Raw genomic sequence first — 14,509 nt, 5'->3', positions numbered from 1 at the left:
CTCTTCTCTCTGAGTTCCCAAAAGAGATGAAGAAAAAGAGTCGGCCGAAAAAAGTTAAAATGTTATTATTTATTTCTGTTCAATCCAAAGTATATTCTTTTGGTCCAAATACAGAGAATTGATGATAACATTCAGATACATATACACCATCGTATGTTCCACCAGGTTACAGGATGATACAAACACTACATGATATAAAACATAATACACCTTTTTGCCCAGTGTAAGATTAATACCAGGGTGTTCTCATATATATGTACCCTTCTGCATAAATTGCGCCTATGTCCTTAAGGGAGCCTTGCCCGTTAAGGGGCAAGAATGCGGACACGGTCCGATGCCTTACGTAAGGCTGTATGAGACCCTAACCGAAGCTTAAAGTAAACATAAAAAGATAATCAGTAAAAATGTGTGTGCAGGTATGTGGTCATCTTTCTAGGCCACGGGTGAATGGTTGAGAAGCGTCCAGGGCTAATGCAGAATGCAAACATCTGTGTAAGGCTGTGAAAACATCACGTCACCTTCATCTGTCCCCCGGAAAGTGGGTCACAAAAATAGGTCACAACCCAACCACCTGGTCACCTGGAAAGCCCCTCGTGTGTGTGTGTGTGTGTGTGTGTGTGTGTGTGTGTGTGTGTGTGTGTGTGTGTGTGTGTGTGTGTGTGTGTGTGTGTGTGTGTGTGTGTGTGTGTGTGTGTGTGTGTGTGTGTGTGTGTGTGTGTGTGTGTGTGTGTGTGTGTGTGTGTGTGTGTGTGTGTGTGTGTGTGTGTGTGTCATCATACAAGAGACACAGAGCCCTATGCCTCTCTAGGTTACATTTTTGTTTTTCAAAATGTTGTATTCGTTGTTTTGCTGAGCAGCAGTACGGTGCATGTTAACGCCTAATAACAGGGCATTCCGTGTAGAGGGCATTCACAATTTTGCAAAACACTCCAACTCGTCTAACACAGGATACTACTCGGGCTACCTGAGTCTGTGTGGACGTTTGGACTACAGTTTGAGACACTCGGCTCGTTTTCTTTGCCGGACTCTGTTCTCGTGCAGAGATGTAAAGAATAAACGCTTGAAGGACGCAGACGTGTACGACTGTCGGAGAGGACGAGAGTTCACGAGCAACGTGACTGCAGCTGGAAGAGGAGGAAACATTTAAAGTTATTACTATTCACGTATGTACCGCTGCAATCAAACGGTTTGTGAAGAGTTGCATCATGGGAAATGTAGGAGCTCGTGTTTTTGGAGCTTGGTCCGTACTAGGAACTGAAAGTCCTCCTTTAAACACTCAACATCTCCCATAACTCATCAGAATAGAGTCCGTACATAAACTATTCTTTGGTCTCACAGGAAGAGCCGTGTGTCGTGTTTTTCGCTAACTTGGTTTAACGTCTCACTCTGCTGCAGTGATGTCACATGTGTCCTACTTTTGCAGCCTGTCGTGGAGTTGCTCTCTAAAACACTCCGGATGTATTTGTGCCTCTCAGTCGCTGAAGGTCCGTACGGCGGCGTGGTGAAGCTGCAGACGATGCACTGCCTGTTCGAGGCGTACGAACACGTCCTGTCTCTGCTGGAGAGAGTCTTCACCCCGATGTTCTGTCACAGCGACGAAGTAACGCCTCAACGACCATCTCACTGCACCTGCTCACAAACTCTAAATATACACTCTCAGTATTTGTCTGTTTCAACGTCGCAAAGTACAGTTACTTGTATTTGCTCGAGGTACTAGTACTCAATGTTAGGTTATACTTCTACAACATAGTTATGATCCTACAGCTTAAGTTACTTGTTACCTTTTCAGATTGAGATTTCTACTAACAAAGCATACGATCATATTATAAGATATGATGCATTTATTATCAAAGTTTATATATTAATGCTCCAGAAACGATATTAAACATTACAATGCGACGGGCTTTTGATACTGAAAGCACACTTTATTTTTACTTAAAGTTACTACGAGGAACTTTAATTGAGTGTTGGTTCTGTCGCCCCCTGTGGACTAAAGTGGTAGTGCTTCAAAGCACCAGAGAAAACCTCTCATGTTACTGCAGCACGGCTGACTGAGAGTTTTAAACTTCTACTTGAGCGAAGGATCTGAATAATTCTTATACCAGTAGTTTTTATTGTGAATAGGGGCGACTGTGGCTAAGTGGATAGCAGGGCCGTCTTTCAATCAGAGGGTCGGCGGTTCAATCCCCGGCTCCGGCTCCGCTAGTCGCATGTCGATGTGTCCTTGAGCAAGACACTTAACCCCAAAATGTCTCCCGTAGCTGTGCCTACGGTGTAGAAATGTGATAGACTCTTGTAAGTCTCTTTGGATAAAAGCGTCTGCTAAATGACTGTAATGTAATGAATATGAATATGAATATAGTTCATTCAATGGTTTAAACTGAGAGTTCAAATCATAGATTAGCTGTAACTTGTACATGTGTCCTCTGTGTTGTTCAGTACTTCAGACACCTGCTGAGAGGAGCAGAGTCTCCAACGAGGAACTCAAGAATCAACAGGTTTGTGATGAGGTATCATTCAGGGGGCAACAGCAGCAAACTGAGACAAAGTGCTGATGGGAACACCGATCACGGAGTTTATTCCTTCTAGAAACTAATCGTATGCAAGTATTGGAACAGTGAGTTAAACTGGCTCAGTCCACAGAGTCATTTGATTGTTATTGTTCTAACAGCTGATTAAAGAGCTTCAGAGTGTTGAAGGTGTTTTTACACGGCGTCTGTATCTGGTGGTGGGAGCGGCCCTCTGAATACACAGTAAGCTTTAGCTGCATCTGTGCATCTCATTCCAGAAATAGCTTCAGTTTGGAAGACAGCAGGTGAGTAGGTCTTCGGCATGTCGCCCGACAGATGCTGGATGCAAACACGCAACAGTGCAGCGTGTTGATGACGCACGCCGATGCTGAGAACCTGAGAAACTCTGCTCTAACAAAGCTTCACTTCAGGAGCCTCTGCTGGGCCTTTGTGTTTGTTGTGCTGACGCTTGCACTTTGAATTTTAACCTCGTGTTTGAGACGATGGAGCCGTGAAAGAAGAAATCACTGAATACTGTGAAGAAGCACTTTGACCTAAACGGTCTCTGATGATGTAATGAAGGAGGCTTGTAGCTGCTCTGCATGTCTGCTGCATGACCGAGTGGGTTAACGGAGAGAGACAGAGAGAGAGAGACAGAGAGAGAGACAGAGAGAGAGAGAGAGAGAGAGAGAGAGAGAGAGAGAGATATGAGGTGTGATTTACGTTGTTGTGTTGTATTAATGAATTCAGATTAGATGCTTTCCACGTGTCAGCCTTTCTTTTCCTCTGCTCACCGTAGAAACTTGTCGAAGCGAGGCGAGTCGTTCGGCATCAGCAGGATCGGCAGCAGAATCAAAGGCGTGTTCAAGAGCACGACCATGGAGGGCTCCGTGCTGCCGCCCAGCGCCATGAACGACTACGACGACGACCTGGTGAGTGTTTCAGGAGGACGAGGAACTGTGACAACAAACAGAACGGCGATAAATGACTTTCTCACGCGTCGAAACGTTAGATCCGTTCATGTCGTGTTGTCTGCAGAGTTAACTCGCGTTGTTGTGCTCGTATTTCTAAACGTGTTAGAAAGCATTCTATCATCTTCTGCATTTAAAGAGATAAAACCTTCACGGCTTATTTCAGACTTACAGGTGTTACAAATTTAGAGTTTAACGTCTTTTTCACTCACTGACTCTCTCTGCGCTTCATTCATTCATCCACATTCATGCATCCTTTCTTTCACTCCAACCATCCATCTCATCCATTCACCTGTCCCCCCTGATCGTCCACACATACATTATATCTAAATGATCAACAGAGCTACTCTAGATGATGACAGAGGAACAGCTTTACTACTTGTTGTATTACACTTTAGAAACATCATTTCTCTCCTCATAGACGTCTCGGACATTAAGATTATTCTGTGCCTGTGATTAGATGATTACATTTCATTTACGTTATGTTTATGTTACCGTCCCTTCAGCAGCAAGTTAAAACCAGACGTTGAATTTCTTCCTTGTTACTCGTCTCCTCCTGCAGGTGGAGGAGGCGACCGTCGTGGTGGAGGACGACTCCCCCGCCGAGCCGGCCGGCACGCCGGGCTCCCTGAGGAACCTGTCGGCCTGGAGCATCGTCATCCCGTACATCGACGTCTACGACGACGACGCCAAGCGGGAGAAGATCCCCGTCTTCTGCATCGACGTGGAGCGCAAAGACCGGAAGGAAGGTGAGCCGACAAGTACCGTCCCGCAAACAAGTAATCCGATCTGTTTACAGAAACCAATGTAAGCCCGTCGCTGTGGAACTGGAGTCTGTTTGATCATCAAGCTTTCCTTCACGTCACACATGATGTCCTCTGTTCTTCTTCTTCTTCTTCTTCTTCTCACAGTTGGCCATGAAACTGAGAAGTGGTCGGTGTACAGAAGATACCTGGAGTTCTACGTACTGGAATCCAAACTCACCGAGTTCCACGGTAACGTTTAGCAACTTTATTTCACCCGAAGACAACATTCAGTACCACGAGGGTCTGAACTCTGAACTCTGGTACGGACGTTGTTCTGGGGAATTATCTCAGAGTGTAACTCACATGAAAGATCACACTTTCATCACTTTCATCACTTTCATCACTTTTAAAGGAGGGACACGCTGACATTGTGTTCATAAAATGTCTTCCAGATGAAATATCTTTGATATTCAACTTGTTGTGAGTTCCTGAGATACGTTTCTTATCGTACTCTCTTTAGTGTTCGGACACATGATGGCACTATCGTCTATCCTAAAGATAATGAATATAGAATATAGAATAGACAGTAGTCCAATGTGCACAAAGAATACATTAATTATGATAATAAAAACTCACTTAAAGGTAAAATTATTTTGCATATTCTAATGAGAATATTATCTTGTGTAAAATACTGATCTAACGTTGTTTATATATTTATTTGTTTTTTCAGGCACATTTGCAGACGCTCAGCTTCCATCCAAAAGAATTATTGGACCAAAGAATTATGATTTTCTCGCATCCAAAAGGGAAGAATTTGAGGAGTATTTACAGGTATGAGACCTTCATCAGGAGCTCAAGGTTATTCAATGTCGTCTTGTTCTTTGGTGCTCAGAGGGAACGTCTCTTTAATTAATAAAGAAACCCAATAAAGTTCCTATATTTCATCATGAGAAGACAGCAGAACAGCACAGTATCAGGGAGGTATTAAAGGAGAAGATGAGGGGCGGAGACTTTATGATGAAATGAGAAAAACAAAAGTTTACATATATTCTACGGACTACATTGTTTCTTTCACTTTGTTGTTTATTGAGTTTTTACAAAGCTTTGAACAGAACACAGACAATACAGGAGGTTATGGAAACAATAAGAATAAAGTGAACAGTAAGTAGAAACACGTCTATATTCATACAAATGTATTTTAATTAGTTATTCATCTGGTTCTATCTCTTCCGGTCCCAGCATGCATCACAGGGCGGGTGTTCAGGATCTCGTATTGAACGACAGAACTGTTTGTTGTGTTTGACCTCGCAGAGACTCGCATCTGAGTTTGTGTTCTGGAGCAGAAGAGCAGTTAAATAGCTTATTTTTAATTTAATTTAATTATGTTTATTTGACATGTTGGCAGAGTTAACTTTAAATAAAGTGACTTCTTGTTGTAGCTCATTTTCCTGGTTCGGCTTTAAAGAAATAAAAACACAAATAGAAACAATAAAACGACGACTACAGACTAATGAAAACAAGACGTTGGAACAGTAACTGATAACATTAATAAAGGAATATTAATATGAATACTGTATAGACTCACGTATCTCGGTGTTCACTCACTCGCCATAAAAACACTTTAAAGCTTTTCATACTGTCTATAAATGAGAGATTTACAAACTTCTAAAAGCTTAATCAATTATAAAATGGTGCCATTTTTATTGACATCTCATCTAATACTTCAAAGCTTCTGTATGTTTTCTTATCGTATCTCAGAGAATGCATCGAGATACGTATTGAATCGTCTCGAGAGGGAAAGATTCTCAGCCACACTCGGATATATTTAATAGCTTCTGATCCAATATTTTCAAAGCTTGTTTAGCTCGTTGTGTTTCATTGCCTGGCCCCAGACGGCTGCACAATAAGAAAGATAAAATGAAAATGTAACCTAAACTATGAATATAATAACCCCTGGTGTGTGTGTGTGTGTGTGTGTGTGTGTGTGTGTGTGTGTGTGTGTGTGTGTGTGTGTGTGTGTGTGTGTGTGTGTGTGTGTGTGTGTGTGTGTGTGTGTGTGTGTGTGTGTGTGTGTGTGTGTGTGTGTGTGTGTGTGTGTGTGTGTGTGTGCAGAGACTCCTGCAGCATCCAGAGCTCAGTAACAGTCAGCTGCTGGCAGACTTCCTGTCTCCTCACAGCATGGGGTCTCAGTTCCTGGACCGGATGCTGCCTGATGTCAACCTGGGTACGTACGCATTAAATATCTTACTTAAAACTAAAACTGAGAAACCAGCAAGAATACGCTGCACTTTAAAGATTATTCAACCTAAAGAAAACAGTGTGGCCAACTCTTCCACTCGCTTCAAAAGTCTCTAAATCTAGCGTCCAAGTCTCCAAGTCCTCCCTCCAAAGACACTCCCATAAATGATCATTATGAAAGTAAACTACAAACATGGCTGCTGTTCGCACTCACAGACGTTAAGATGGCAGCTTGTGGAATGAAATGATTGGACGAGCATTTGATTTGATTGCTGTCGGGATGTAATGAGAACTTCAGCAAGATTACCAATCCTTCCTTTTTATGTGATCTTTGCATTAATTTGCTACTCTGTGTTATTAGAAAATATACTTATATATATATATATATATATATATACGCACAGTGGGGAAAAAAAGTATTTAGTCAGCCACCAATTGTGCAAGTTCTCCCACTTAAAAAGATGAGAGATGCCTGTAATTTTCATCATAGGTACACCTCAACTATGAGAGACAGAATGGGGGGAAAGAATCCAGGAAATCACATTGTAGGATTTTTAATATGCCAAAGTTTGAAGACACTCCCTTTAGACGTTGCTGAGATAACACAGAGCGGGACAGACGGATATTCTGAAAAGATAAACCCTCCAGAGACATAAACAAAACAGACAAAATATGCATCTTTGAGCAAGGCACTAAACCCCCATCTGACCTCTGCATTCAAATGTGTTCAAGTCCGTCCTATTTGGAGAGATATGAACCAAACTATTACTTATGTTCATGTGTAACTGCATCATGAAGTTAAATCTTCTAAATATCCATCTCAGAAGACTCAGCTGGTTGTGATTAAAGTGTGTAGTTTAAACAGGCGTCCTGCTGCTTTTTAAATACAGTATGTTTTTCTTTTTATTAATCTGTACAATCACCTCTTTCCTCCTTTACTTACTGACTGTGTTTGTTTCACAGGAAAGATATTTAAGTCTGTGCCGGGGAAGCTGATGAAAGAGGTGAGTCCCTCCTGAGCTCAACTCTGCTGTAACGATGATTAATTACTTTCTGCAGTATTTACTTCAGTTTCCAGTTGTTATGCTAAACTAAGATAACAATTGTAATTAACTGTAAACTCACCTTTATAAAAATCCCTGTAAAGACTGGAGTCAAATATTATTTATTGTAATGAAACAAAGGTTAAAGGTTTTAATATCCTGTAAACGATTTTATTTGGCTGCAAAGTATTGACTCAAATGTAGATTTTTAGGATCTTCTGTTTTTTTTTTGCATTATAAAAAAACAGATTGTCCGTCTTTGTAAAATCCTCAGACATAATAATATTGAAAAATTAACTCATTATTTTACTTCTAAATTAAAGTTATTTGCATTTTCATGTTTGAAAGCAGCGGGCGACTAGCGCACTTCATGCCTGCATTCTCTCTAGTGTCCACCAGGGGGCGACTCCTCTGGTTGTATAGAAGTCTATGAGAAAATGACTCTACTTCTCTCTTGATTTATTACCTCAGTAAACATTGTAAACATGAGTTTATGGTCTCAATCTCTAGTTTCAAGTCTTCTTCAATACAGCATGATGTTCATTTAGTACATTATGGTCCATTTAGAGTCAAACAGACCATAAAGCAGGGGATGCTTTAGGGCGGGGCTACACAGTGATTGACAGGTCTCTACCAGAGACGTTGTCCATGTTTGATGTCTCAGTTCAACCAGCAAACATCTCACGCTGCATAAAATGAGTTTATGGTATTTTGGGTCGAGCTTTATTATACAACAACACATTCGACAGCGATACTAAGTACAGGTTCAGGATCCTTTAGGGCCGAGCAGCACTTAAAGACTCGTCTCTCTCAGGTTCAACAGCGACACTGACTGATATGAAACACTGTGAAACTTGTTTTTTCTCCAGAAAGGACAGAACCTGGACCCGTTCATCCAGTCCTTCTTCAACTCCTGCGAGTCGCCCAAACCCAAACCCAGCCGCCCGGAGCTGACCATCCTCAGCCCGTCCACCGAGAGCAGCAAGAAGGTACAAACACAAACGTCTCTGGAGCAGGATGTTTACTCTTTTAATGCAGCCGGCTTTAAGGAAGTAAACTGATTACCTTAATCAAAGCACTGCAAATAGATCTGTCCTGTCAGTCCACAGGGAATTTAAAAAGTCCCTTTTTATACGGTTGGACAGGATTTCCTCTTCCTTCAGGGAGGAAGAGTTATGTCAGCTGTATGATAAACCTTCATGTTGTTCTCCACGGAGACACTTTGGGTTAACGAGGGGTTGTAGCCTGTGTGTCGCACAGGAAACTGATATTGTTGGCACCATTTAGTGTTGTGTAATATTAGTCACGCTTTGCTTTCACCTGCAGCTCTTCAACAACCTGTTCAAGAACAACGCAAACCTGTCGGAGAGTTCAGAGAGGAAACAAAACGACAACTTCTTCCTGGAAATGATCTCTGTAGACGGCATGTATGACTACATGATGTACGTCGGTAAGTGATGCTCACTGAGTCTCAGACAATATGAAACCACTAAAACATGGGTTCAGTCTCTCTGTGTCTTGACTCTTCAGTCTCTGTGTCGTGACTCTTTAGTCTCTGTGTTGTGACTCTTTAGTCTCTCTGTGTCTTGACTCTTTAGTCTCTGTGTCTTGACTCTTTAGTCTCTCTGTGTCTTGACTCTTTAGTCTCTCTGTGTCTTGACTCTTTAGTCTCTCTGTGTCGTGACTCTTCAGTCTCTGTGTCTTGACTCTTCAGTCTCTGTGTTGTGACTCTTCAGTCTCTGTGTTGTGACTCTTTAGTCTCTCTGTGTCTTGACTCTTTAGTCTCTCTGTGTCTTGACTCTTTAGTCTCTCTGTGTCTTGACTCTTTAGTCTCTGTGTCTTGACTCTTTAGTCTCTCTGTGTCTTGACTCTTTAGTCTCTGTGTCTTGACTCTTTAGTCTCTCTGTGTCTTGACTCTTTAGTCTCTCTGTGTCTTGACTCTTTAGTCTCTGTGTCTTGACTCTTTAGTCTCTGTGTCTTGACTCTTCAGTCTCTGTGTGTCTTGACTCTTTAGTCTCTCTGTGTCTTGACTCTTTAGTCTCTGTGTCTTGACTCTTTAGTCTCTCTGTGTCTTGACTCTTTAGTCTCTCTGTGTCTTGACTCTTTAGTCTCTCTGTGTCTTGACTCTTTAGTCTCTGTGTCGTGACTCTTTAGTCTCTGTGTCGTGACTCTTCAGTCTCTGTGTCGTGACTCTTCAGTCTCTGTGTCGTGACTCTTTAGTCTCGTGTGTCGTGACTCTTCAGTCTCTGTGTGTCGTGACTCTTCAGTCTGTCCTGGTGTTTTGACTGACAGGTCGGATGGTGTTCCACACGGCCGACTGGCTCCATCACTGTCTGGCTGCGGGGAGGATTCTGCTGAAGAACACGTTTGAAGCCTACATGGACCAGTTCATGCAGTCCAAGCTGGAGATGGTCCTCCAGGAGCACCACCTGGTGTCGCTCATCACACAGCTCAGGGGTTTGTGTTGTTTATGTACCGTATTTTCCGCACTATAAAGCGCACCGGATTATAAGGCGCACCTTCAATGAATGGCCTATGTTAGAACTGTTTTTATATATAGGGCGCACCGGATTATAAGGCGCATAGAATAGAATAGCGTCGTAAGCGTGTCTCTTGAAAGGTGCCATTTTGGGGTCTTTATACACACAAGTGGTGTTGGACTAGGAGTAAGCACAGTACCGGTGTTTACCGCGGTGCGGCTTTGTAGTTTACCAGTCGTACTGAAACATTTTGACAGAGCGCCGTGTACAACCAGTATGGATCAACCAATTAACCAATTGATCCATATATAAGGCGCTCCGGATTACAAGGCGCACTGTCGTTTTTTGAGAAAATTAAAGGCTTTTAAGTGCGCCTTATAGTGCGGAAAATACGGTACAGTATTCAGAGAGGTACAGTCCTGGTTCAACATCAGGGATCACTGGGATGTTGTTTTCCTGAACCAGAGATTTGTGGATCCACATGTGGTCTATTCCTAAAAACAAAAATAGTTTCCTGGTGAAACAGTCAAAATAAACGGCACTAAAAAAATAAAAGAGCAGTAACTGAGGAGACGCTGTCATGAATGTCCTTAATTCACAGTGAGGAAATATATGAAGCTCAATTAATAATCAGTTAAGACTAAAAACATAACACGCAATGAATAAGATGAATACATAAAGCTGAATTTAAAGCCACACTAAAAAGGTAAGTCTTGAGTTTGCTTTTAAACATTTTTGACATTCTCTGACTAAGATATTTAGTTTAATTTATTGATTAGTTGTTTTTAAAATGTTTTTTTTTTTAAATGTTTTTTAAATTTTAAATGACTTATGTCCAAGAACCTTCTGAATGCATCGCAGGTAAACACAACATTTAAAGTGATGCTTTTGTGGAGCATCTCAGTTTTACAGATCTGTCGAGTTTTAGTCGATTGAATAATTTCTCGTCCTGGTTTGAATATCTGCAGTTTTCTCCTCTTCTGTCTTCGACCGTCAGAAACAATGAAAGAAGAACTGATGCCAGAGTCGCTGGAGGAGGAAGAATAAAGTCTGACTGATGTATTTAGGTTCAATGTTGTCGTTTGTTTCCTTCAGACTCGGTGTTCTGTGAGAGCAGCGAGGAGCGAACCCCAGAGGACAAACAAGTCAGAGCCAAGCAGACGTTTGATGAGATGATGAACTATCTACCAGGTCAGCTCTCAAGTCATCATCCACGACACTGTTCTTTATTCATGCTTTATTAATCTTTATTCATCCTCAAACATCACAAGGAATCCAATATTTCATGACACTCACATGACAATGTTTCTATAACTAATGCTGCGTTCACAACAAACGCAAAGTGAATTTCCCCGTTGCGTTAATCGCAGGTTCATTTGTGTTCATTAGTTTATTAGAGCTCCTTCAGTGCAGACAACGTTTCATCAGTCAGGGCTGAAATAATCTCTAGTGCTGCTTTGTACGAGTTGAGGAAGTCCCAGATATCTGATGAAACCAAAGTCCATCATGTGTGGTTCATCACATCATGTGGAGGAGTATTCACTGTATCTATCAGACACTCGTCGGCTGCTTTACTACAGCTGTATGAACCCAGAATAAACACATTCAGCTGTGATTTAACTTCAACAAACATTCAGAAGATGCTGAAATAATATTTAATGATGTTGATTTGTAAGAAGTCTGAATTCATGCTTTGTCAGGTCTGTCCACAAGATGACAAGCTAACAGCTGTTAAGATGGTTGTTTTCTGAATGGAGTCTGGATCAATCAATGCTAAGCTAACATTGTAGCTGCTCCATCATCTAGGCGTACATAGGTCAGCGTGGTTATTGTTTGTTCCATAGACAGTCTGTGGTTCACACTCATACATTCATACACAGTCTGGTCTCTGTACTAAGATGAGGTATCGTAGAGCTCTGGGTGAACACAGACGGATACAAGATGTTTATCCTCCATTTGTGATTCAACAGCGTCAGGACGTCAGAGATGAAGGAGGAGAATCTCAACGAGATAAAGAGACAAAGAGCGACGCCATGTTTTAACTCTACTTATTTTAACAGTCGTCCTGCAGATGAGATATTTCTAGTTTGCGGTCTTTGGAGGACCACGCTGTCTGAAACACTTCAGGACTTTCCTCCGCTGGAATCCGACCGACCGTTATGCAAACAACGTAATCTTTGTTATCAACGGTGTTTATTTATTGTTGCTTTCACTTCCCCCGAAACTCCCCTCAGCTGGTTCCAACCAGCATCTTTGACTTATTTAGAAAACCCTCAACCTTCTGGTTCCTGTTATAGAAATGTTCCTTCTCAGTCAGTTGAACTGTGAAAGAAACGGATGTGAGAGCATGTTGGTGAAAACACTATTTGTAGTTTGAATGCTGAGACTTCTGCACTGAATCCGTTTGATATAAACTCTGAACTATTCTGCTGTACTGATGAAGTGTGTTTGTGTCTTCAGACTTTGTGGTGAAGTGCATCGGCCAGGAGGCCAAATACGAAGGCGTGCGACTCCTCTTTGACATCATCCAGCAGCCCGTCCTCAACAAGCAGGTGACTTAGAAACATGTACAGGCGGACAAAATAACAGAAACAGCAGTAGGTTGTAGTTTGGTGACGCTTCATGAAGCTGGTGTCATGTTAGACACTGAGACATTCTGGGATGCGTGTTAAGCGAACCCTTTGGAGCGTCCTCGTTACAGAGCTGTGGATCAGCGGAGTAACGGGGAACAATGCACACCATCATAGTGCACGCAGCACTGAAGCTACGACTTCTCTTTCATGTGTCGACATGTTAGAAGTTATCTGTTCACGTCCGCCGCTCATAGCTGTGTTTAACAAAGGAGATATAACGACGCTGCAAACCAGAAGAAAAGCTCCCGTCTATTGAAAACAGAGTTTAAAGTTTTACAAAAGCAACATAACAATCTGTTTCTATCTTTGAGAAATGTGTAAAACAACATGTGACGTTTCTCCTCATTCAGCAGAAGAAGACAAAGTTCTGTAATGTTTAATGTCTGAACACAAGAACTTTACATCCTTCTACCCCAATAACACTAATGAAAGAGACAATAGACCCCCCCCCCACACACACACACACACACACACACACTAGTGTTTCCAAGTGTAATATTGTTGCTGCTGTCAACCTTTCTCTCTTCAGACCATCACGGTGAACATAAGAACTATATCCAGATAGATCTGCTGCTCATCCTCTCTGCAACAACACAACCCTCAAGCTTTATGCTAATGAACACACGATGAGGTCACCAGTATGCAAATGAGCACATGGAGTAATCCAGCTACATTTGGAGCTAATGCTAGCTTCCTTCATGGACACAGACGGGACACACTACATCTTGTGTTCCACCGTTTCCTCTGCTGGAGTAAATAAGTGAAGAACCTCCATTGGTGCTCTTTGGTAGCTGGTGATAGCTGCTGACAGCTGACGGGGGGGAACGACAGCGCTCTCCGCTTCCTGTTTGTGTTGACCGAGATCAGATTAAACCTTCATTTCCTGTAGATCGTTCCTGTGGAAGACAGACTCATAGGGAACCAATGGAAACGGATGTTCTTATTGTTCTGTAGACATTATATCGTTCATTCTACGTTTACTAAAGAAACACACTCGTTCAGGGCTGCTCTTTGCTACTTTTTACGCTTTCAGTTTGTCCTAAAGAATCTGTTTTTGTTGTAGAATAAGCGACACTAAAAGCTGACATAAGATCCATTTAATTTTTCCGTTTCATAAATGTCAATAAGTGTTTGTACCGGAGTGACATCACAGCTTCCTGTTCCCTGTCTCCTCAGATGACGTACGTCCTGCTGGACATCGCCGTGCAGGAGCTGTTCCCTGAACTCAGCAAGGTGAACGAGTGAGAGCAGAGAACGTGCAGAAATAACACTCAGTTACTATTGAACACAACATGTGTGACTACCCATAATGCAACATGGGCTTCACTGTAGTGAACAGATGTCTTTGTGTCACTGTAGCTGCTCTAATAACAGACGTGTATTGATGAGCTAAAGCTTTAAGAAGTGACCTGAGTGATGGTTTAAATGTTCTTATTGTGAGACGGTTCCTCGTCTGCAGACGGTGAAGGAAGCCGTCGCGGATCATGGAAGTGCAATAACCAGCTATTTCTTTACATTCCTAATGTATATAAAACAATTAATAAAAGAGATATATTTATTGATGTCTTCAGTTCAACGCTCTGTCGTCTTTTCTTTCACCACCGATCACGATGTTTACAAATAAGTGAAAGTTACGTCTGAATTCCATCCTAACGTTTCTATATTCACACTTTCATTCATTGTTCAGTTTACGTTTAGTGAAGTTCAAAGACGTCTCTACTTCACTTCTCAGTTCTTGCAGATTAATTGTTTCTTAGAATTTATCTTAAAATGAAAAATATTTTCTCAGAAGACAACTTCCACTTCTTAAACATCAGCCGCTGGACAGATGTTTTCTATATCTTCAGCTTCTCTTCTCTGAAAATGTGAAAGTCAGTCGACAGGTTTG

At 41.8% G+C, this 14,509-nt stretch overlaps 1 protein-coding gene across 3 annotated transcripts in view; it reads left to right on the top strand.

Annotated features, from left to right (window-relative positions):
• LOC142940998 (sorting nexin-14-like) overlaps window positions 1-14,191 on the top strand; it is a 22,710-nt gene extending 8,519 nt beyond the window's left edge. Inside the window, exons 15-29 of one of the 3 annotated variants that reach the window (XM_076083231.1) lie at window positions 1,476-1,600; window positions 2,440-2,498; window positions 2,789-2,815; window positions 3,310-3,442; window positions 4,044-4,230; window positions 4,393-4,476; window positions 4,958-5,058; window positions 6,340-6,451; window positions 7,429-7,469; window positions 8,378-8,497; window positions 8,835-8,958; window positions 9,801-9,965; window positions 11,084-11,179; window positions 12,449-12,540; window positions 13,798-14,191. In XM_076083231.1, the coding sequence (XP_075939346.1) occupies window positions 1,476-1,600; window positions 2,440-2,498; window positions 2,789-2,815; window positions 3,310-3,442; window positions 4,044-4,230; window positions 4,393-4,476; window positions 4,958-5,058; window positions 6,340-6,451; window positions 7,429-7,469; window positions 8,378-8,497; window positions 8,835-8,958; window positions 9,801-9,965; window positions 11,084-11,179; window positions 12,449-12,540; window positions 13,798-13,866 (1,535 nt within the window). In that variant the 3' untranslated portion in view covers window positions 13,867-14,191. Of the gene's footprint in view, window positions 1-1,475; window positions 1,601-2,439; window positions 2,499-2,788; window positions 2,816-3,309; window positions 3,443-4,043; window positions 4,231-4,392; window positions 4,477-4,957; window positions 5,059-6,339; window positions 6,452-7,428; window positions 7,470-8,377; window positions 8,498-8,834; window positions 8,959-9,800; window positions 9,966-11,083; window positions 11,180-12,448; window positions 12,541-13,797 lie in introns of those variants that run through there. The other 2 variants (XM_076083232.1, XR_012951091.1) reach the window with 2 other exon arrangements.
• Window positions 14,192-14,509: the final 318 nt, after the last annotated feature.

The sequence above is a fragment of the Anarhichas minor genome, unplaced genomic scaffold, assembly GCF_050575085.1.
Source record: "Anarhichas minor isolate MPS153535 unplaced genomic scaffold, ASM5057508v1 ptg000124l, whole genome shotgun sequence".
NCBI lineage: Eukaryota > Metazoa > Chordata > Actinopteri > Perciformes > Anarhichadidae > Anarhichas > Anarhichas minor.
Note: the sequence above shows the minus strand (reverse complement) of the source record. Positions and strands in the feature narration are given on the sequence as shown.